Source organism: Toxorhynchites rutilus, chromosome 1 (genome assembly GCF_029784135.1).
Source record: "Toxorhynchites rutilus septentrionalis strain SRP chromosome 1, ASM2978413v1, whole genome shotgun sequence".
NCBI classification, from domain to species: domain Eukaryota; kingdom Metazoa; phylum Arthropoda; class Insecta; order Diptera; family Culicidae; genus Toxorhynchites; species Toxorhynchites rutilus.
The window spans coordinates 76,762,923-76,786,893 of record NC_073744.1 but is presented as its reverse complement, the minus strand read 5'-3'; the positions used below and the strand labels follow the sequence as shown (position 1 = coordinate 76,786,893).

At 39.0% G+C, this 23,971-nt stretch overlaps 1 protein-coding gene across 1 annotated transcript in view; it reads right to left on the bottom strand.

The window, feature by feature from the left end:
- LOC129761085 (uncharacterized) overlaps nucleotides 1-18,595 on the bottom strand; it is a 149,992-nt gene extending 131,397 nt beyond the window's left edge. Inside the window, exons 1-4 of the mRNA XM_055758788.1 lie at nucleotides 18,099-18,595; nucleotides 11,436-11,992; nucleotides 11,192-11,370; nucleotides 11,117-11,123 (exon numbers count right to left, since the gene is read on the bottom strand). Of these exons, the coding sequence (XP_055614763.1) occupies nucleotides 11,117-11,123; nucleotides 11,192-11,370; nucleotides 11,436-11,992; nucleotides 18,099-18,438 (1,083 nt within the window). The 5' untranslated portion in view covers nucleotides 18,439-18,595. The remainder of the gene's footprint in view (nucleotides 1-11,116; nucleotides 11,124-11,191; nucleotides 11,371-11,435; nucleotides 11,993-18,098) is intronic.
- Between the last annotated feature and the right edge of the window lie 5,376 nt (nucleotides 18,596-23,971).

Genomic DNA, 23,971 nt, shown 5'->3' with positions numbered 1-23,971 from the left:
GATTCAACAGAAAAGTAGTTGCCCGCTTATTTCTCTAGCGCACCGACAGTTGAATTTGAGCCCCGCAAGAAACTCGATCAAATCGCTCTGGGCGACGAAGATGTTAAGAATACACTGCAAGAGAATGACTTCTTTTCGTATTCAGCTAAATTAGATAACCTAATGAAAGAAGGCGAGCGAACGATTAATAACGGTATTCAATAAAAAAATGAGAATGATTTCAATACCTTTCTATAAAAAAAGTAAAGAGCGTAAATTTTTTTCTCACCGAGAGGATTGCTCTCTGGGCAACCCGTTTCTAGGGAGCCTGTAAACTCCCCGCAACCCGTTTCTTGGGAGCCAAGAGGGCAATTCTCTCAGTGAGAAAAAAATTTACGCTCTTTACTTTTTCTTTAGAAAGGTATTGAAATCATTCTCATTTTTTGTTGAACACCCGTCATTAATAGTTTGGTCGCCTTTTTTCTTTAGTTTATCGTTTCTTTTCGCTCGGGTGCTGTCAGTTCGATCGAAGATGGCGTCGAAACAACAAGCACCCCGCAAACGCGTTATACGGTTCTTAGAAACGCGTGAAAGTCAAGGAAAAAAGTTTACAGTAGACCTCTTTCGGGACGAAAATATGTCGGTGAGCACTGTTTACCGGATCCTGGCATTCCGGAATGTCGAGTGGTAGACCGGTAGACGTCGGCCGAAAATGTTGCTGCTCCCATTCCTGCATCCAGAGAACCCTCAAGAAGGAGGGCACCGTCTGTCGGAAGAAGACTAGGTGCCCAGATTCAACGGACGAGCAGATACGAACGTGAAATCTCAGTACCGGTGGATGAAGAAGAATTATCGCGGGACGTCGTTCGTGCTGGACGACGAGAGTTATTGTTCCACATTCTCGTCAATGACCGGTATTATACCAGCAACAAGGCGTCCACATCTCCGGGGTGAAGTACAAATACAAGTATAAGTTTGAGAAGAAAGTTATGCTGTATATTACACTCTCCGACAAAGGGATTTCAAACCCCTGGTTTAACAAGCCGAGCGGACTCGCCATCAACCAGAAGGTGTACCAGGAGGAGTGCCTGGAGAAAATTGTGGTTCCGTAGTTAGAGGACCATCATTCTGATGGGAAGTACGTCTTCTGGCCGGATAAGACGTTTTCCCATTACATCACGAAGACGTTGGCGTACCTCGAGGAAAAACAGATACCGTACGTATCAGAGGAAAGGAACCAGACCAGCTTGACCCAGTGCCGTCCGATTGAGGATTTTCTCGGATCCCTCAGTGTCTTGGTGTATAAAAATAATTGGTGGGCCACGGGGCCACATCCGAAAGATGGATGTCAGTGCCGTCCAGCGCTCTTGGAAGAGCATCTCCACCAAGTTGCGCCATACAGCTGAGCACGGCCCCTTTGCCAATATTTACTGACTTATTTTGACGTAGGACTACGTCTAACCGGAAGATATAGGGAGTGAAATGAAAGTCTAGGCACTGAGCAAGTAGGAAAAAATGCAAGATTTGGAACGCTTATAACTCGGGCATTTCTCAATAGATCGCAAAGGTGTTTGCATCAATTGATAGGAAATATATCTACGCATCTATCATAACGAATAACATTTCATTTTTCTTGAGATAAACAATTGAATAATTGTGAAATATCAAGCATTGTCCAAATACACTATGTGCCCATTTTTGATTGGTCCATTTTGTTCTCCTCAAATCGTACCGACCAAGACGGGTAACCAGAGCAGCAGCGAAATACAATGAAGCACAATTGGAGAGGAAAAAGAAAAAAAATGAACGGAACATTGGTCGCAGTCTCACACATGCGTAATTCTCGAGTCAGCCAGTCAGCTTAAAAATCCCCGCTCCGCTGCCGTAACGATCATTCTTTGTGTGGACAGCGACTTGACAACATCGTCAATGATCGCGACGATAAGAAAACCTGCATTCAGAACAGACCACAATCGGTTCCGTGGACACCAAGACAACAACAGGCTGTTGCAGCGAGTGGCAAACGCAATCGCAAAACGGCAGCAGGTAGCAGAAGAAAAAAGTTTGTTCTTTATACAAACTGCTTTGGTGGCAAATCCAGAACAAGGCGGCATCGAGGGCGTTCGAAATGGTTTTTTTTACCAAAACCACGAGTACTAAGTTTTCTAAATTGGAACCATTCCATAAAACACGGCGCTTATCAGAGTTTACGAAATACAGTTGTATAACATGCATTCTAAAATAATATCCAAAATAATAATAAAACACAAATTGATTTTTTCATAATTTGTTTGCCAGGATATGATGAGTATGTGAATTTGTCAGTTGTTCTGAGCTTATTGATGGTTGTGGACTTTCGCAATTATTCAATTTTCACCAATTCTTAAATTGCCTCCAGATTGAAAGTACAGTAATTTACATTTATTTCGACATTTAGCTAATTGAACGGACATGTAATGCAACATATTTAGTTGGACATTTTTAGAAATCGGGGTCCAAATTATGACCCCACATTGAAAGTCGACACTGTACCACTGTCATCGCAGATGTTCAATTACAGGTTAAAATCGCCTCCAATGCGACACTGAGTGGTGCTTCGGTACGTCGCATTAAGTGTAATTTACTGTAAAACATGTCACAATCTGGATGGGAAGAAATTTTCTAACTGTGAAAGCTGTGGCGAGTGGCAAACGTAATCGCTAAACAGGAAGGTTTAGCCGAACAAGATGGGTATATCGAGTGATTTTTTTTCCCCTGTTGGATGTGAACCACTGCGTCCATCATTCTGAACTATTGTGGTATATCCCATTTTTTTGTACTCCGCTTCAAGCTTACCTACTGCTTATTGATGAAGAAGTAGACTGAAAGCTATAGCGAGATAGGTGCCAATCAGGAATACTCTGTTTGATAAATTTTATAATCCTGATCGGCGACGCAGACCGAATTTCCTTGGGCTCCAGAATAGCCTTATCAAGGTATTGAAGTCTGCGTCTAGTTAGAGCTCCACAATTACATAGCAAATGTTCCGAGGTTTCGCTTTCGGTATTACAAAAACGACAAATATCATCTTGCACTAAATCTATGTTTTTGAGATGGTATTTGCTCGGACAGTGTCCTATATCGAGTGATAACAAAACAATAAACTCAATAAACAAAACAATAAACTCTTTAGATTAAAGATGATTTTGTGGTCCTGAAAAGGACCCTTTTTAGGGTTTGCTTCCGGATCAGCAGTCGGAAAACGCTCTTTACTTGGAGCAGATATACTTCGTCACCGCTTTGGTACCTTCGGAAACCGCATGCAAGTTCACCGGGCAGCAACAGACTGATTGCGATCTGAATTTCCCACGCCGTAATGGTTGACTGCTTATTGTAGTGGATCAGACGCGGAGCTTCCGCTACGATACGCTCAAAGATGCATTGACGCTCATCGCCTTTGATGAGAAACCGGTGTCGGAATGATCCTGATTCCACTTCCATGGCTTTCCACTATTCCACTAGTCTTCGGTGCCTTCGTGTTTGTTAGAAACAACTGCATGTGATCCAACGAGCGAACAAATCGTAATGAATATTTTTTTTGTTTGTTTGTTTCTTTGTTTTTAAGAGGCTTTAAACTTTGCAGTTCATTCGCCTCTATACATATTTTTTTTTGCCATCGCTGCCTTTTAACGCTCATTCGTTCGCCTCGTTGGACTCGCCCCTTTGGCTGAGTCTGCCGATTTGTCTCTATCCTGTGAGTGTGTACCGCTAGGGTAGAAAACGCGCGGAGCCCAAAAAAAATATCTCATTTTTTTTCAAGCCGTAAACCAGTGTGGTTGTATGGCATCGTTTAACATCGCATCGCATCACATCATAAAAACAAAACACAACACCAAAGGTTTTTTTCAGGACCACCAACCTGTTCATAAAGAGTAAACAGTAAACTAATTCATTTTTCAGGTAGATAGGTAGGTATTCACGTAGGAGAAGAAAATAAAACAATATATTTAAAATATATATTTAACAAAAGCTGTCCCCTTTGTATAGTCCTACGTCACTCCGGTTATGTCCCCGACATTACCCACCCGTCTTTTTTTAAGAACATCTGTTATGCTTTTATTGAAAAATACTGAATTGCTTGAAATATTTTTTTTTTACTATATCGTTGAAGAAATTCTCATTTTCTATTGAACACCCGTTATTTCTGTACGGACGGTTCTATTATTAATTTGTTTATTTTTACAGGCTCAGTTACAAATGTTTTAATGAGCCAAACTATTCACTCTATTGTAAAAAAAAAGGCTAATAATTGAAAACAATGATACTTAATTATATGGTGAATAGGATACGAAACCGATTACTCACGGTCGACTCGACTTTAGTAGAGTAAAATATTTTCAACACACAATCACAATCACTCACGAAGATCGATAACTTTAAGAAAAGCATAGATTTTGGGACATGTAATCAAGGTCTTACCGAGCCAACATATCTCTCACCGGCACATTGGGCTGTTGTGGCTGCAACTCAGAGGTTGAGCGCGAGGAATAGTTCCTTGACCTTGACCACAAACGCAGAGTTTGTCGAACGAACGAACAGTGATTGGACATGAGTCGGAAGAAGGTGCGAATAAAGTCAATAAAGGGACAATCGAGTAAGCCACCGGCCAAATAAATCTTCGTTCCATTTGCGTTGCCAGCTAGCGGAGGTTTTTTTTTTTCTTTTTCTTTATTATAGTGACTTTCAACACATTTCGGCTGGTTCGTCACTTTTACTTCCATTTTTGGAAGAATGTCGGGAGTGAGAATTGAACTCGTGATCTCTGCGTGAGAGGTATGGATGTTACCACTACGCCAGATCGCCTCCCATCTAGCGGAGGTATTCTTATAAACTGAAGAATAAAATTCTTTGAATGCGATTCAACGCTGATAGATATCGCCTTTAAACGCATCTTTGCTGATGAGTCAGCCCTCTCATTACTCGAAATTGAGCTATGTGAAGAGACCCAGACAAAAATGATAACGTAACATCTGGATAGAGAACTCCACATTCCTCGTATCTTCTCGCCATACTAGTGCTCTTCCGACTTCACTGAACGGATAGCTCCGACAAAGCTAAGGATATCCGTTACAATGTACCTAATAGTGTTCAAAAGGTCGTGAGACGACGCTCTCCAACGCCCATTGAATCACTGCCAATTCAGCTATACATACTGAGCAAAGAAACTGAAGACTGTGGAAGGTGCTGAAAATTTTGTTGAACACTCCAAATCCTGTGGACTCGTTCATAAAGGATCCATCAGTAAAATAGACATTGTCGCAGTTGATACGCCCATATTTTGCATCGAAGTTCGTTGGAACGATTTCCGATCGATGATAATCTGGAATTCCATTGATATCCCGCTTCATGGACAGATCGAAATGCACAGAGGAATTGATGTAGTCATTGATGTACACAAACACGGTTGGGATTATACGAAGAAGGAACAACCTGCATGGAGATGATTTCATGGTATGAGTTTAATGAGGTATGTTTTGGCAGCTGATTGAAAACAGAAAATGCCATACTCCATCACTGGGATAATAGTTGTTCGATACAACTTTATAAGATCTTCTGGATCGGCTCCCCAGGTGTTGGTAATTATACAGAGAAAGTTTATTCTTTTTGGCATTCAGAAAAATTTCCATTGGTGATAGAAATTTTGATTGGCAAGTGATCACTACCGTTGGGGTCCTGGATTACATTCCATTTGCAATTTAACGATAGTAAATTAGAGTGAAGCGAGAAGTCAAGGGCACACAAGGGCAGGTTTAGGTACACGTGTTATTTCCCCCGTATTCAAAACCGTCATATTGAAGCTGTTACAAAGATCATATATCAACAATGAACGGTTGTCGTCGTACTGTTTCCCCCCAGGCGGTTCCGTGAGATTTGAAGTCTCTCGAGATCAATCGTGGCTCAGGAAGGAGTGAGCACGTGTGAGCAAGCTGCCTCCGGCTAACTGTAACTTTTGGAAGCCAATATAAGCTGACAGAGTTCTTTGCCTCTGATGTAAAGGGTGTGTCACATCAAATTGCATCACGGAAAAAACGCTGTAGAAATTCGCCCAGTAGACCGATCCTTTTGAAAATTTTAGACAGTAAAATAAAAACTATTAAACAACTTTTGTCATTTTCCATTTTTCATACTTCGAGCCCAAGCCCTTATGCTAGTACTTTCCTCTTTACCCCGTCCATAAGGTTCTGTACAACGTCAGGTTGTAGTTTTTTTTTTGAACAGAAATTCATTTTCTCTTGAAGTCCGCCTTCGATTTGACAACTTTTGGGTTCTTCCGGAGGGCCTGCTTCATAATCGCCCAATATTTCTCTATTGGGCGAAGCTCCGGCGCGTTGGGCGGGTTCATTTCCTTTGGCACGAAGGTGACCCCGTTGGCTTCGTACCACTCCAACACGTCCTTCGAATAGTGGCAGGAGCGAGATCCGGCCAGAAGATGGTCGGGCCCTCGTGCTGCTTCAATAGTGGTAGTAAACGCTACTGTAGGCACTCCTTAAGGTAAACCTGCCCGTTTACCGTGCCGGTCGTCACGAAGGGGGCGCTCCGCTTTCCGCAAGAGCAGATCGCTTGCCACACCATGTACTTCTTCTTCTTTCTTTGTTTTTAAGAGGCTTTAAACTTTGCAGTTCATTCGCCTCTACCATGTACTTTTTGGCAAACTTGGATAGTTTCTGCTTGCGAATCTCCTCCGGAACGCTGAGTTTGTCCTCTGCGGAGAAGAACAACAGGCCCGGCAGCTGACGAAAGTCCGCTTTGACGTAGGTTTCGTCGTCCATTACCAGGCAATGCGGTTTCGTCAGCATTTCGGTGTTCAGCTTCCGGACTCGCGTCTTCCCCACCATGTTTTGCCTTTCGTCGCGGTTAGGAGCCTTCTGAACCTTGTATGTACGCAGGCCCTCCCGCTGCTTGATCCGCTGGACGAATGAACTTGACAAATTCAGCTTATTGGCGACATCCCGGACCGAACTTCTCGGATCACGTCTAAACTGCTTAACTACGCGCTTGTGATCTTTTTCACTGACGGAGCATCCATTTTTGCTGTTCTTCACCTTCCGGTCGATGGTTAGGTTCTCGAAGTATCGTTTTAGTACTCTGCTGACCGTGGATTGGACGATTCCCAGCATCTTACCGATGTCCCGATGTGACAACTCCGGATTCTCGAAATGAGTGTACAGGATTAATTCACGACGCTCTTTTTCGTTCGACGACATTTTTCCAAATTTACGAAAAATTGACAGTGAAGCATGGCCAACGTGATCTATACACTCTTATCTGATTATAAGCGAAAGCTGAAGATATAATTCCTGAAAATTAAATCTCTACAGCGTTTTTTCCGTGATGCAATTTGATGTGACACACCCTTTATTTGCATCAATTGATAGGAAATATTTGTACGCATCTATCAAAATGGAAGCATTATATTTCCCTTGGGATAAACAATTGAAAAATTTAGAAATGTGCACAAATGCACTATGTGCCACGTTTTTATTAGTTCAATTTGTGCTCCTCAAATGGTTCCGACCAAACAGAACAACCAGAGTAACAGCGGAATACAATATGAATACAAGTAAAGAATTGTATTGTGAGCCACTCCCCTTTTGATTCTACCACCAGTCGAATCAAACAAATTTGATTATTGCTTTCCGAAAGCATCATTCATTTTCTAACGGCGAAGCAGGACTGATATGCTAAGACCATCGTTCTAACATGTAGCGGTAGCAGCAGCAAAAGCGGCTAAAACAACAAAAGTAGCAAAAGAGGCAGAAGCGGCAGAAGCGGAAGAAGCGGCAGAAGCGGAAGAAGCGGCAGAAGCGGAAGAAGCGGCAGAAGCGGAAGAAGCGGCAGAAGCGGAAGAAGCGGCAGAAGCGGAAGAAGCGGCAGAAGCGGAAGAAGCGGCAGAAGCGGAAGAAGCGGCAAGCGAAGGCGGACAACGAGTTTTAATTTCGTTGCGCTCAAACACAAAGAGTCTCCGAAGACTGCAGACATCCTTCGAACAATAGTTTTGTATGGTTTGCGTTAGTGCTAACACCAACCCAACTGAATCATTGCATTGTGCGCGTATGCATACTTTGTACTGATCAAAAAGCCGATCAAACTGTTGGACGATTAGGCCACTGTTCCTCGAATATCACCAGTAACAATCAGCAGACAATCGTAACCCATTGCATTCGTGTTATCGATATTGATGCGAAAATGCAGGTGGCTGCATTCAGTTTGTCTAGAGAAGCGCATTGGCAAAATGAGGACACAAATTTCGACATTGTTTAAACAAGAATAAATCAATTGACGCTTTTCAGGGCCACCGAACCTTTCACAAAAAAGTTTTTTCCTAATAATTTATTTGTAAGAGGCTCAATCTTCGCGGAGCCGCTAATTCAGTTTTGTTTACATTATTTAATCCTAAATCTATGGTTAGAAGGATTCGTCCGATTACTCGCGGTTTACTCGCAACAATTTTGTGGGACTGGTCAGGTTTGGGATATGGAAATTGGGCAACGTTGTGCATTATAACCAGGGATGGCATCTGGTGTTCGACTGACTATCGAAGGTGGGCGACGGTGAGATAAGGGGACAAGACAAACTGCGTGATCGATATCATCGTACCCTTTTCCACACCGACAGACATTGTTTGGACACGATTTATTCTGTGGAGATGCAAATCTAGTGAGTATTGGTTGGACATAAGTCTACTCATTACGCGAGTGAAGTTACGTCCTACATCCAAACCTTTGACCCACGCTCTCGAAGAAACATTTGGTATAATTGAATGTAACCACCGCCCAAGACTTCCAGTGTTCCAATCGGTTTGCCAACTAAAGAGGGAACTCAGACGCAATAATTGGAAAAAAACATCGTACGAAATCAAAAAATTCGCCTTCGTGAGCTCCCACCTTTGCGAGAGTGTCCACCTTCTCATTGCCATGAATTGAGCAATGAGAGGGGACCCATACAAAGGTCTTAAAAGATCTTTCGATCAGTGCACTCATCTGTCGCCTCAGAGATCATACTCAATGCGATCCCTAAATTACTTGCCCAAGAAGACAAGTTATCTAGGGAATTTTACAATGGTCTTTGCAAGTTATCGGCATGTGGACCTTTGACGGAAACCACATCGTCATCTACAAGCTGTCTTAGCGTGCATTATTCCGCCAAACAACTGTCAATATCTTTCACATAAAAGTTATAAAAAAGGGGGCTTAGACATGAGCCTTGGGGCAGACCCAAATAACTATTTCTGGAAGTTATCAGTTACCCGAGGGTGAAGTTCATTTTCTGACAACAAATTGTACAAGAAGCTATTTAAAATTCCAGGAAGTTCACATCTGCGCAGATTGTCTGAGAGAATTTGTATGGAAACCGAATCAAAAGCTCCCTTAATATCCAGGAATACTTTGAAGGATCATTTTTTTCCAACAATGTTCTAACGCACGAGAGCATAGCAATCGGATGGTATGAGTTATGGTCAGACGCTGGTTTGCCAGGCTTTTGAATTGCTATTACTTTGACCGGTCTCCATTTGGGTGGAACAATTTTGTTTTCTACACCCATAATTGATTTTTAGCTGAAGGTGGATGGAAGTCATTGTAGTAGTATATGTAAAACCACGGGTAAAAATGGGGTAATAGTGTTTGTGAGAGAAGAGCAATTTGTTTCGTTTGTTTCGATTCTTGTACGTAAATAGATCCATTCACTTGTCAGTCTGTGTGGCGCTTCACTGACACGAGTCTTAGAATTTGAAAAAAAAACAATACAATACTAAAGTAAAATATATGAACGATGTGTTCCGATGAATAATATTGCATATGAAATAAAATTCTGATTGTACGCGAGCGTAACATGAGCAAATTTATAACACATGCGAATTGGGGCTCTTTTGGTATTAACAAGTTCTTCCGCACAGTAAAGGGTGTGTCACATCAAATTGCATCACGGAAAAAACGCTGTAGAAATTTAATTTTTAGGAATTATATCTTCAGCTTTCGCTTATAATCAGATAAGAGTGTATAGATCACGTTGGCCATGCTTCACTGTAAATTTTTCGTAAATTTGGAAAAATGTCGTCGAACGAAAAAGAGCGTCGTGAATTAATCCTATATAACCCATTATAATCATCTTTTTTTGTTCGCATCTTCGCATCAAAAATTGAATCTACAATCTGCATGATGAATGCGAAGGTAACGAAAACATTTTTTTACTCTAATTCAAATTCGAATTTCCTGTCCAATACGCAGTATTTTAACAGAGCGAGAATTCAAAGGATCAATAATTTTCAAATACCATCATCGTATTCTCTATCCAAAAGTGTACACTGTGTCATCAGCCGACGGTGAATCAACTTGGGCTGATGATGAAATGATGAAAGATGATGAAATTTGTTTATCACCGTAATTAGCGTTTGATCGCGAGTTGTGGCTAATAAATAAAACTCGATTATAATCGTGGAGTACGGAAGCTGCGGAGGGCGCGAGCAGCAGTCTCAACAGCAGCGTCATTCCATGTAGTAAAAAAAATGCGCGCGCGCCACTGTTTGCCGAAGGAAAGTTTGGAGAATCGAAAAGCTACCACTTTTGCATTTATCTATGAGGAGTTATACAGAAATTCCTATAATTAGACGGATGGTTTCAAAGGTCCAATACTCGGGGGAAACGGGGATGATTTCAATGAAGAAACATAGCTCGGCTTGTTTCTAGATTCGGACAAAAATGAATAATAGAAGAACCTGTCGCCATATCATTAACGAAAAAATATGAACACAAACGAGCTTCTGTTGTGCATGTAGGTCATACTTTGTTAGCACGCACCAACGGAATTCCGTATGGGTGAAATTTATCGAAATGTATGTTAGACAAATAATCATATGGCTAGGCTTTTTCATTTTTATTTAACACATTTATTCATTTTTACGTGCAGTATGGATGGAATGGAATGTAATAGGGCCAAACAATTATCATCTGTATTTCAGAGGCATACAAACTCTACAAATGACCTTGGACGGCACGGGCTACCACATATCACGGGCCGAGTCATAAAATCATTCCATAACAAATTTATTAGCCTTCCGCTGTACTATTTTGCATTCATTTCGCTAGAATTTCCCTCAAACAATTACGCTATGGCAATAACAACAGATAAAAACAGATAACAACAATGTGTACTCCGGTAGAATTGTCGTAATCACAGCGGTCGATCACAAAAACAGCCATCTTTTGCATTACTTTTTATCCACGGCAAATATTGGTTCACCCGGGTGTAGACTCCCGGATAGTTTGGCCTGGCGCATCCCTCTCCCCATGACACGATTCCGACGATTTCACGTAAGGTTTCGTCGCCGATCTGCAATGGTCCACCACTGTCTCCCTATGAATAAACAAATGAAAACAACAATTTTTGCTATCTGCGCGCATATGGTTCCCGACGCTCACCTGGCATGCATCTCGACCGCCCTCCTTAAACCCAGCGCATAACATATTGTCCGTTATTCTCGTCGCTCGATAGGCGCTCCGTTTGCATTCCGCATTCGTCATGATAGGCACCTGGACTTTCTGCAATGTATGCGACAAGCTCCCGTTGGACAGTTTGCCCCAGCCTGTTACAACACCCTCCATACTGGCGAATGTTTTCCCGGGCGACGGTAAACACAGCGTCACGAAGTTATCCTTCACGTCAACCGCGTGCTGAAGTTTTACCAGTGCAATATCATTGTTGAATGTGTCCAAACTGAACCTTTTGTTCCCGTACAGCTTTTCCACCGCTTTTGGGACCATTGTGGCAAGTTGCGCATCGTACAACTTGACGACGATTTGGCTCGGTTTGAAATTCTGGACACAGTGGGCAGCAGTCAGAACGTACCGGTCGGTTATCAGCGATCCTCCACAGTAGAAAGTACCTCGGTACAGAAGCATGGCCATCCAGGGGAACTCGTTGATGTCCGCCTTCAGGCCACCCACAATGCGAGAGGTGATCAGCGAAGCACCGCATGCTGTAAAAGAATGTGTTGATAAAGAATCAGAAATGAACTCGAATACAGTGATAAACATTCGTTTAGCCGCACTTGAAAAAGAAACTTGAAACACTTACAAAACAACTAGGAATGTTCTTTTTATCGGGATACTTATTTGCTGTAGTGATAGTATATTTAAGTCACTTTTATTGAAAGGACGTACGTCACAATCACACACACACAAGGCGGCATCGGTGGATATGCACATTCAAACGTTGTTTTTTCCCGAGACATACGTTTAGCCGCAGGGCATAAAAATCGAGTTTTCGCATAATAACCAAGCCTTTATCTGTGTTTTTTGAAAAAATACTTGGGAATGTTCAATTTACAAAATAAATATTAGATGTGCAACGTAAGAAGTTGGTCAGATTAGTGATTTACGTAGAATTTAAAGGAATGGCGAAAGGTATTCTATTGACGGAAGAGGGGCGAAAAATAATAAAGATATTCAATGAACAAAAGTTTTCTAATAGCTCGATCGTAACAAAAATTGGTCTATCTGAGAAAGTGGTACGGAATTTCTTTAAATAGTGCCAGAAATATGGGATATGACGACCAACAAATGGTAACACCAAAGTTACTTTGCGTCTTAAAGGTCGAATAAGATACGAAGCAACCAGGAAACGATGTCCTGTTCATACATTAAGGCAGAATTGATTGTTCCAGTAACAAAGAGGCATATTGTGCGCATCTTGAATGAGTCACCAAACATCATGTGGAAGAAACTTCAAGGGAAGCCGAAACTGACCGCCACCCATAAGCAGAACCATCTCATTTTCGCCCGGCAATACATGGAATGGAACCTAGAATGGAGAAATGTTGTATTTTCCGGCGAAAAAAGTGGATGGTGGTGGTGGATGGTCCGGACTGTTACAGTTGCTATTGGTACAATTTAAGTCAACGGCATGCCGTGAGATCGAAGCGAAACTTTGGGGGCGGAAGTTTGACAGAGTGGGGAGCCGTTTCACAGCATCACATCACATCACATTCAGTGTATCAAAAATTATTATGAAACTAACATGCCATCACAGCAGACGTTGGAAAAAGTATAAAAGTATATTAAGTATAAAATTCAATCGAAAAGAAATTAATTTAAAAAAAGATATATCGTCAGAAGCTAGATTGAAATACTAACAATGTTCAACGTCTATACCAACACAGACAATGTTCGAGAAATTCATAGACTTTTTATTTTTCATGTGATTCAGATTATGGCATAATTAGTCGTAATTACCACCTATATATTTTTCTATTCTGTTTATTCTTGCTTTTGGATGATGGTGTTACCTATTTCATGGCTTGAAAACATTGAGCCTGATTCTCGAATACACTTCATGGTGGAAACGAAATGAAACGTATTCGGATGACAACGGTACGGTATCGACATCTGTATACGAAATAAGTTTCCGACTAAAACTTATCATTATAATACCAAATTATCTTCAGATTAAATTTTTGTATGAGATCATTATACCACATGAAGAAAACAAAGTTTTCCATTCACATTGAACACCAGTTTAATACGAAGAAGTTAATTTTCATTAATGATTTTTTCTTGAAAAGTACTCATTCTGCCTGCAAACGCATTATTACCTTCGACACTTCACTAACTCGTAAAACGTAGTTCAATTATCTGTTCGTCCGCTGATTACCTACGAAGCAGCTGTTACTATGCAGTAATTCCATGTGAAACCGATATAGTGGTTCTCAGATTTTCGTCAAATGTGGTAATTTTGTTCTTTATCTTAAAACATTAGACCCGTATTTTTTTATTTTTTTATAAGGGTGTCCATTTCCATTTTAGGGTGGTCTGAAAATTTTTTCCACTTTTTCCAAAAAATGACTTTTTTAAAAATAAATAACTTTTGAACTACTGACCGATTCATATGATCGACATATCAAATTGAAGCTTATGATTTATACATAACTGAGGATTTATACATAACATATCTCGATGTCAGAGATGCTATTTTTTTCGTGTTTGTGTTATAATTTTGCAAATTCAACATGTTTTAAGTCTTCGTTCAATATTCTTATGTGACTAGACTATACCTATGCGACTAGAATCCAATCTTAAATCGGTTCAGTAGTTCAAATGCTATGATTTTTTGCAAAAAGTCATTTTTGGATAAAGGGGGAAAAATTATTTTTCGTATTTGGAAAATCATATCTCATAAAGGAAAAAATAGCTTCTCTGATATCAGGATATGTTATGTAAAAATCCTCAGCTTTGAAGAAAAAGTATAAAAAATATATAGCGCCCTCTAGTTGTTCTTTATCGCAACACATTAGACCCGTTTTTTTATTTTTTCAGTAGGGTGCGCATTTCCATTTTAGGGTTTTCCGAAAAATCAACTTTTTCCTCTTTTTTTTTAGAAAAAAGGCTTTTTCCACAAATTCATTACTTTTGGACTACTGAAGTGATTCTGATGACCGACACATCAAATTAAAGCCAATCTCCTAGTCTTTTTTGAAAAAATACTACACCTGCAGAAAATCCGAATTCTGTTCTCGTTATTATTGATTGTATTGGTTTTTTATTGTTTTCATAGTCTCGGGACCAAAGGCGCTGTATTTTCTTATTTTTTTTCAGAAAATCTGAGGATTTTTCACATAATATATGTCGAAACCAAAGAGGTGTTTTTTCCGTTCCTGAGATATGATTTTTCAAAGTTAACCGATGGTCCAAAAAATAATTTTTCACTATCTTTCCAAAAATGATTTTTCTCAAAAATTTATTACTTTCATTTGAAAGATGAAAAAAATTTATGCAGGATATAGTAGTGAAACATCTAAATTAGTGGATTTTTATAACATTTTGGAAGTGAAAAACTTAAAAATTAATAATTGTAATGTGTTATTATCAATTTCATCCTGAAAATTTATATTAAACTAGATTGTTTCTTTAAAATAAATTAAAGCTCTCAAATCGCTCTACACTTTGTTCTCTGACATCCAACTTCTATCTTTCTTAATTTAGCTGCAATATCGATATAAACAAATACTGGTGAAAATTCAAGCAAAATCTTCAAAAATCACGATGCTTACCCCACTGTACACGTAATAGCCACTTACATTACACCTCGACGTTGAAAGGTTACATATCTTATTGAAATAAGTCATATTTGAAATATAAAAAAAATCCAAACTGTATATAATCAAGTCCAAAATTGTATACAATCGAATCACATATAATCGAGTCTGTATATAATCGAGTCCGACCTGTATAGAATTTTTTTCGAAAAGGAGCAGGTGATTGGTTTAATTTGATATGTCGATCATCTGAATCGGTCTAGTAGTTCAAAAGTAATGAATTTTAAAAAAATCATTTTTGGAAAAAAAGAGGAAAAAGTAGATTTTTCGGACAACCCAAAAATGGAAATGGTCACCCTAATGAATGATCTCTGATTTTAAGATATTCTTTGTAAAAAAAACCTCAGCTATACTAAAAAGTATAGCACCCTTGGTCCATGAATACCACGAAAAAAACAAATACAATCAATAATAACGGAAACAAAATTCAACTTTTCTGCAATTGAAGTATTTTTCATAGAAATACAAAGTGATTGGCTTCAATTTGATATATCGATCATTAGAATCGGTTTAGTAGTTCAAAACTTATGTGTTTTTCAAAAATGTCATTTTAGGAAAAAAGTGAAAAAAAGTGTTTTTTTCGGACCACCCTAAAATGGAAGAACAAATCTATCACTTTTCTCGAAAATCTGAGAACCACTATATCGGTCGGCATATATATATATATTTCGATATAACGTACATTTCACTTTCAAAATTGTACGTTGTATCGAATTGTACGTTATATCGAAGCATAATAAAGTACTCACAAACGTAGTCTATAATACATTATTGTGTTGCTGTTTTAGTCAAGTTAATGAATAACTTCAATCCGAAGACGAAGCCAGCCTTTCTCATGATGTTTCCCTTCGTACTGTTGATTAAAGCTTAATTCATTTAGAATCTGGAATCACAAAACCAGCTGTATTTCGAGATTGATTGAAGGTAAAAAACTTGTTTTAGCATCACAATACAGATAATTCATTGTTTTATCAGAAAAAAAATATTGAAAAAAATTTTCCTTTACACTCTGAAAAGGTGTACGTTATATCGAGGTAAAATGTACGTTATATCGAAGTTTCCCTGTATATATATTATAGTTTTAGCATCCTACAATTTTAACCATTCCCCTTAAGGAGCCATCGAAGGATTGCACTGAAACTGCCTGAATAAAAACTAAGAAATAATTTGATATATATTAAAAAACCACATTTTTTGAGAAAATGTTTTTCGAAGTTATTTTCGAAATAAAATAAAAATAAAACTTTTTTTTATCAATGCATATTTTCTCCATATAGCCTATGGTGGCAGCGAACATGGTCATGTAAAATTTCAAAAACTGACCATGTACATTTTGTTTATTGGGCCAAAAAAATGACCTGTGCAAAATTTCAGCTCAATCGGACATGATTTAGGGGTGCCTCAAAGCACACAAAATTTTGATTTTTTTATCCTCGAAAATCTTTCAAGGGGGAAAACAAAATTTCGATTTTCCAAATTTCCTTTACTCCCCCCTTGGAAGATTTTCGCGGATCAAAAAATCAATACTTTGAGCGCTTTGAGGCACCCCTGAAACATGTCCGATTGAGCTGAAATTTTGCACAGGTCATTTTTTGGCCCAATAAACAAAATGTACATGGTCGGTTTTTGAAATTTTACATGAACATGTTCGCTGCCACCCTAGGCTATATGGAGAAAATATGCATTGATAAAAAAATGTTTTATTTTTATTTTATTTCGAAAATAACTTCGAAAAACATTTTCTCAAAAAATGTGTTTTTTTAATATATATCAAATATTGCGGACCACTAGTGAAGTTTATTGAACAGTGCGCCTAAATGGAGAAATAATGGACAAATAAGATACATTTTTTTAATGTAGGATAAAAAATATATCTACTAACATAGAGCAATTCCACCCCAAATCATCCGAAAAACAGCTAATTTTGACGTGATATAATGTATATAAACGAGTGAAAAAATATGTTTTTATTTGTTCTTCATACAAATATTTTTCGTTTTTGAATATAAAGGAAGAATTAATTTTTGATTAATCCCCTTAAACTCATAAAATACCTTTCTCATATAAAAAACTCAAATTATATCAGGAGGTGATAGAGAATTGTATTTAATGATAAAAATCTTTTAACACATATGATCGGATTCCATCAAAAACAAAGTTATTGAACTATTTCTGTGTTTCCATCATTTGCCTTAAACTGGCTCTAATTCAAAAATTACGCTACGTGGGACAACACTGTTGCTTTCATTTGAAAGATAAAAAAATTTATTCAGGATACAGTTGGGAAGCTTCCTAATTAGTGGGTTTAAGTAACATTGTAGAAGTGAAAATACTTCAAAGTTTATGGTTTTTAAGGTGTTACTCTTAATTGTATTCAAAAAATACACAATAAATTTGAATGCTTCTATCAACCAAATTGTAGCTCTCTAATCACTCTACAATTTGTTCTTGAACACTAAACTTCCGAACCTGTACATATTGAATTTTCACAGAAGATGATCTTTTGATGTTTGAATTGTTTTGGATGTTCCAGCTCATAACCAGAAGTTCCAGAAGTTGTAGAAAATCACTTTGAATCATAAAATCAACAAATATTAAAATAACTTTTTTAAAAGATCATTCTCACTGCGAGTCCCAACACAATGAAAATTGTTGCTATACGAAATAATTTGAATCCACTACCATAACTAACACGAACCTAATTTAACAAGCCATGAGATGCAAAATAATAACTAGTACAATCTCCAGTGTTGTTCCAAAACAAAATACGGATTTGTAAGTATAATTTTTATAATCGATATCCAAAGGCATAAGACGAACTATTATTGGATGTCAAAATTTTTCATAATGCATTATTTCGTAACATAATGGCTTGCTCATTTCATATACCGAATTCGGTATTTCAAACAAAACTATCAGAAACTTGTTTACCAACAATAATATTATTACTAAATCAAAAACCACTTGAATCCCATAATATTCGCATATTTACTGCACTTTGGACAATTGGACGCCCCGACGATCGTTTCCGGCGGCTCCGTCTGCCCTCCGCCAAACGTCAGCACATTGGCCAACCAGGACAGCAGTGGGTTTCTGGAGCGCAGCTTCGCGTACTGTGACATCACCGGTGTTACATAAACTTCGTAGTTGATTCCATTCATGGTATCCACTTCCCGCTGCGAGCTGCGCGTATCATTCAGCGTTTCCACCTTGGCATCGGCCCCCCGATGAAGGAATCCACCGTCACCACTTGACACTCCACGGTATGTAAGAACTACTAGGTGACACAAAACCGCAATGAATATCCTCATTCTACACCGAACCATCCACATCAGTACACAACGGAACAGACGCGCCCAGCAGAACTAGATTCCACCACCGCGAACGGCACTGTAACTGTGCGCGATCTTGGCACTCTCGGAAACCCAAACCTCGACTTCCTCGTGTTGACTTCCTCGCACTCACTGTGCTACCTCATATTGCGTCCACTTGCGCGAACCCACTTCGGGACATTTTTTCTCTTTATGTTTTTGTGTAACAGCGTCAACAAATGAAAAAGATAATTGGAGAAAAAGTGAACTGATTCACGGCAGCCGCCGCTGATGCCCATAGCCTTACCCCGCCCTCCGTACCCGCCACTTCCGTTTGTTGACAACGGCGGGGTGATGTGGTAGTAACGAACCTCCCACACTAGCACTCGCTCTGGTAATGCTATGTAAAATGCATACTCAGAGCTACTGATTATGTCCGCCACGGGGGGCGCACCAATCCATCAAAACGAGCGCGAGAAACCCTGCCGCTACTACTGTTATTCAAATAGCTCGGAACAGACCACGCGGCCAGAAGCAATCCCCAACCCTAGTTGCAAGACGAGACAATTCGATCAACTTTTAGTTTCGATCTTCCACTGCACCAGAAGTTCAGGTTTGATGTAAGATGACGGGATTCTCTTCTTCCATCACTTCTTCGGCATGCTGTACATATGTAGTGGACATACTTAGAGTGTGTATTCAAATTCCATTAAACATTCCATGACCCAATAATGCAAATAAATGCACTTGGTCTAGATGGAAAAGCGATGCAGATTTACTCAAATACACGTTCAACCTATTTACTCTGGGATCAGCGACTGATCCATGAATAATTCATTAAGTGAATTATTATGTTCGACTTATGCAATATAAACTCAGCAGACGCATCGTGAATGAATCGTGAAACACATTTCGAGTGTCGATCACCACAATGTATGATAATTTCTTTTTTTGTATCGAAACGACTGTCCCTTTGTTGTGATCGGAGCGAGATGAACACGGTAAAAATGTAACTTGCTATTTTTCAAATGATTTTTGACGTAGGACGTCTTTCGGGAACATATTAGGAGTACAAATTGAAAAACGAAAACCGATCGCATTGTGAAAAATATCCCATTGCAAATGCTTATTGCTCAGTTATTTTCTGATAGATTCACGAGATTTTTGCATCAATCAATCTGAGTAATCCATAACAATTCATAACAATGGATAAGATAATATATTATATGAAACTAACTATAACTATATAAACTATATAAAATCTCCAAACAGAAATACCTCGTTCTGATTGGTTGAAAATTGAGGCTACAATCTTCTTCTTGTTCTCACAATTGTTGCTCAGTCATTTTCTGATAGATTTACGAGAGTTTTGCATCAATCATTTTGAACACTCCATAACAATTCATTACAGTGAAAATGAATGAAATTATATATAGGGTTGGGGAAAAAGTAATGTCGTATTTCTGATCGAAATTTGACGCTTTATTTAACATACTTAAAATTATCCAATTTAAATCAAATATGCGCCGTTGTTGTTCGCAAACTTGTTGCTATTTAGAAGGCAATTTCATATAAAACCTCCTCTACTTATTTGCAAAAAAACTCAGACAGCCAATTTTCGCAAGCTTCTTTTGAGGCCAACTTAGTATCACCAAGAGCGTTTTGCATGGACCGGAAGAGATGATAATCACTTGGAGCCAAGTCCGGACTATACGGTGGGTGCAATAGGACATCCCATTCGAGCTCCCGTAGCTTCTGTCGGGTCATCAAAGATGTGTGAGGCCGAGCGTTGTCCTGGTAGAAAACAACAACTTTCCTATTGATCATTTCTGGGCGCTTCTGGTCAATCGCCTGCTTCAAACGGTCAAGCTGCTCACAGTAGAGAACCGAGTTGAGGGTCTGGCCATAGTTGAGCAGCTCATAGTGGATGATTCCCTTCCAACCCCGGCTCACCGCGCTTCGACCACGACTTTTTTTCGCTTTAGGTTGTCGTACGTGATCCACTTTTCATCACCAGTCACCATTTTCTCCAAAAATGGGTCGAGTTCGTTGCGTTTCAGCAGTGCATCGCAGGCGTTGATTCGGTCTAAAAGATTTTTTTTGCGTCAACTCGTGTGGCACTGTGTTTTTCTGCTTTTTTTGGAATCCAATCTTCTGCAAATGGTTCCAAACGGTTTTATGGTCTATACCCAGTTCCTGACCAATCGAGCGAGTGCTCACATGCCGGTCTACTTGGATGATTTCAACGATTTTATCGGTTTCCACGACGATTGGCCTACCAGTACGGGGTGTATCTTCGACAGTCACTACACCAGAATGAAATCGATCAAAGCAACGCTGTGCCATCGCGTGATATCTCGGCTTATGTCCAATCACTACAACCTAAACGCGCATCTCTATCGCATTGGGCTCGCAGCAAACAATCTTTGTGATTGTGGCGATGGCTACCACGACATCGAGCATATTGTCTGGTCGTGTATCCGGTTCCATGCTGCTCGGTCTCAGCTTTCTAGAGCACTGAGAGCAAAAGGCAGACAATCGGATATCCCCGTTCGGGATATCTTAGGTGGCCGGGATCCTGATCTTCTGCTTCATCTATACCTGTTCCTTAGAAACGCCGATGTCAACGTTTAATGATGTTTCCTTCGTTGTGTCCCTGTTTCGTATCCCTCCTATCCGATCTATAAACTTTTACTTAGTCGCGGCAATACATACACACACTCTTTACAGATACACGGGCCAAAGGTTGTGCAGTCCACTGATGATTCAACAAGAGCCAAAGGTTGTACCGCTCATGACAACTCTACACGAGCTGATGATTGCGCCGGCTAGTGACCATTCTATCCTGGATTCCTCGAGAAGACGCACCACGCTAGATATGGGGTACAGACTAGGGGGGCGTTGCTGATTAATGGTCAGCTGCATCCCAATAGGAAGTATCCCGTGTCGGGCACAGGTACAGATCATTGAAGACAGCAACATCACAATTACGAAAACACTTGTAATACTAACCTCGAGCCAACCGCGAGTAATCGGTTACATATTACTAACGTAGTTATAAGGCAAACATTGTCGAAATATTGAACTCCCGGCCCCGTCAGGTTGACGCCATATGAGCCTTAATAAAAATATATATTTTGGATAAAAAAAAAAGCAACGCTGTGCTGTGCGAACCGTTACAGTATCGGTTCCATAAACTACACGAATTTTTTCGGCCGCCTTCGTTGCAGTTTTACCTCGCAGGTAGTAAAAACGTAAAATATGGCGAATTTCTTGCTTGGTGGACTCCATCTTTGACGCGCTATAACTCGAGACTGAAAAGGACAATCACAACACTGTCAAAACGCCACTTGTATAGTATGACCTGATGCGATCAGTACAACACAAGATATGTTTAAGTGTTGCCATATATTGACAATATACGACAGTTCTTTTTCCCCAACCCAATATTTTATGAAACTACAGAATTTAAAACTAAGGAGCCTGAAAAATCGGGATTGCAAATACATGAAAGTAGAGGCAGCATTTTGTTTTTGTCCCTTTTTATTTATTTTAGGCTCATTGGCATTTTAGCTGTAACAGAGCCGAATTTTAATCGTGTACATGTCACATATTTATCATATCTATAATTAGCACATTACACAGTTGCCATTTTTCGGCGTTAGAGTATTCCCTTCTATACCATTTCATATAGTACACATTTACACAGTAGCAGCCATTTAGGCGTAAGAGTTTTCTATCTGTTCTTCCATTATCCAGTTAGACCGGACAGCGGAGACAGTTGATTGATCATTGTTGAGTTATTTATAGAACAGCAGCCCGATGTGTCTTGCAGAGCAGAGCAGTTGTATGGATGAATCGATCATATTTCGACCGTGGATCGATCTCCATCGCTGATGATTGTTGCGTGGACGTAGTTATTCTGTAACAACACAAAGATGGTCAATGAGGGCCCTGAGTTTCGAACTCACGATCGATCGCTTACTAAGCGAACGCGCAACCAATGTGGCTACGGAGGCCCCCAGAGGCAGCATTTGTTCCCACCGAAATATGTTCCCTAACATAGATTTCAAAATCATGGAAATCGCCATTACAAATATAGGACGGACTCGATTATATACAGATTCGATTATATACAATTTTGGACTCGATTATATACAGCTGAAAAATAAATATTTTTTTATAGTTCAAATATGACTTATTTCGAGAAAAAATGTAATTTCAACGTTAAGGTGAAATTTAAGTGGCTATTATAAGTACAGTGGGAAATCGCGATTTTTGAAGGTTTTGCTTGAATTTTCACCAGGAATTGTTTATATTGATTTTGCAGCGAAATTAAGAAAGATAGAAGTTGGGTGTCAGAGAACAAAGTTTAGAGCGGTTTGAGAGCTTTAATTTAATTGAAAGAAACAATCTAGTTTAATATAAATTTTTTAGATAAAATTAATAATTACATATTTAGAATTATTGACTTTTAGATTTTTCTCTTCCAAAATGTTATTTAAATATACTAATTTAGATGTTTCACTACTATATTCTGTACTAAATTTTCTCATCTCTCAAATGAATGCAACAGAATTGGCTTACTTAGAGTACTTTTTAGTGTAGAGCCAGTTTGAGACAACAGAGTTCGACACAAAAAAAGTTCTCTGTCGTTGTTGAAATTCGAACATATGCATAGCAGGATTTTTTCTATCAAATATGATCATCTATTGCCTCCTGTGAGATTCTGGAAACAAATATTCTTTCATGTGAGAAAGGAGTTTTTTCTGACCTTAACCCTTTCGTTACGAGCGTCGTCTTTAGACGACATGAAATTCAAACTGCTCTTCGATCACACCAGCGCGATGTGCATACTCTTCGGCGCAGTGCTCCGTACAGGGGTGGCACTTCGGCGGAGCACGCTGCCGTAATGAAAGGGTTAAGGAGATGAATCAAAAATTAAACTCTTCTTTTATTTTCAATAAACGAAAAATATGTGCATGAAAAACGAATAAGAATTTTTTTTTAACTCGATTATACAGGATTCGATTATATACAGTTAAATGAAATTGGAGACTGCATATAATTGAGTCCGCGCTGTATATGCAAGTCGAGGGCATTTTTATTAAACGGTTTTATTTAGCTTGCCCTGTAATGTGTTTATATGTTTGTATGTTTGTATGTTTGTATGTTTGTATGTTTGTATGTTTGTATGTTTGTATGTTTGTATGTTTGTATGTTTGTATGTTTGTATGTTTGTATGTTTGTATGTTTGTATGTTTGTATGTTTGTATGTTTGTATGTTTGTATGTTTGTATGTTTGTATGTTTGTATGTTTGTATGTTTGTATGTTTGTATGTTTGTATGTTTGTATGTTTGTATGTTTGTATGTTTGTATGTTTGTATGTTTGTATGTTTGTATGTTTGTATGTTTGTATGTTTGTATGTTTGTATGTTTGTATGTTTGTATGTTTGTATGTTTGTATGTTTGTATGTTTGTATGTTTGTATGTTTGTATGTTTGTATGTTTGTATGTTTGTATGTTTGTATGTTTGTATGTTTGTATGTTTGT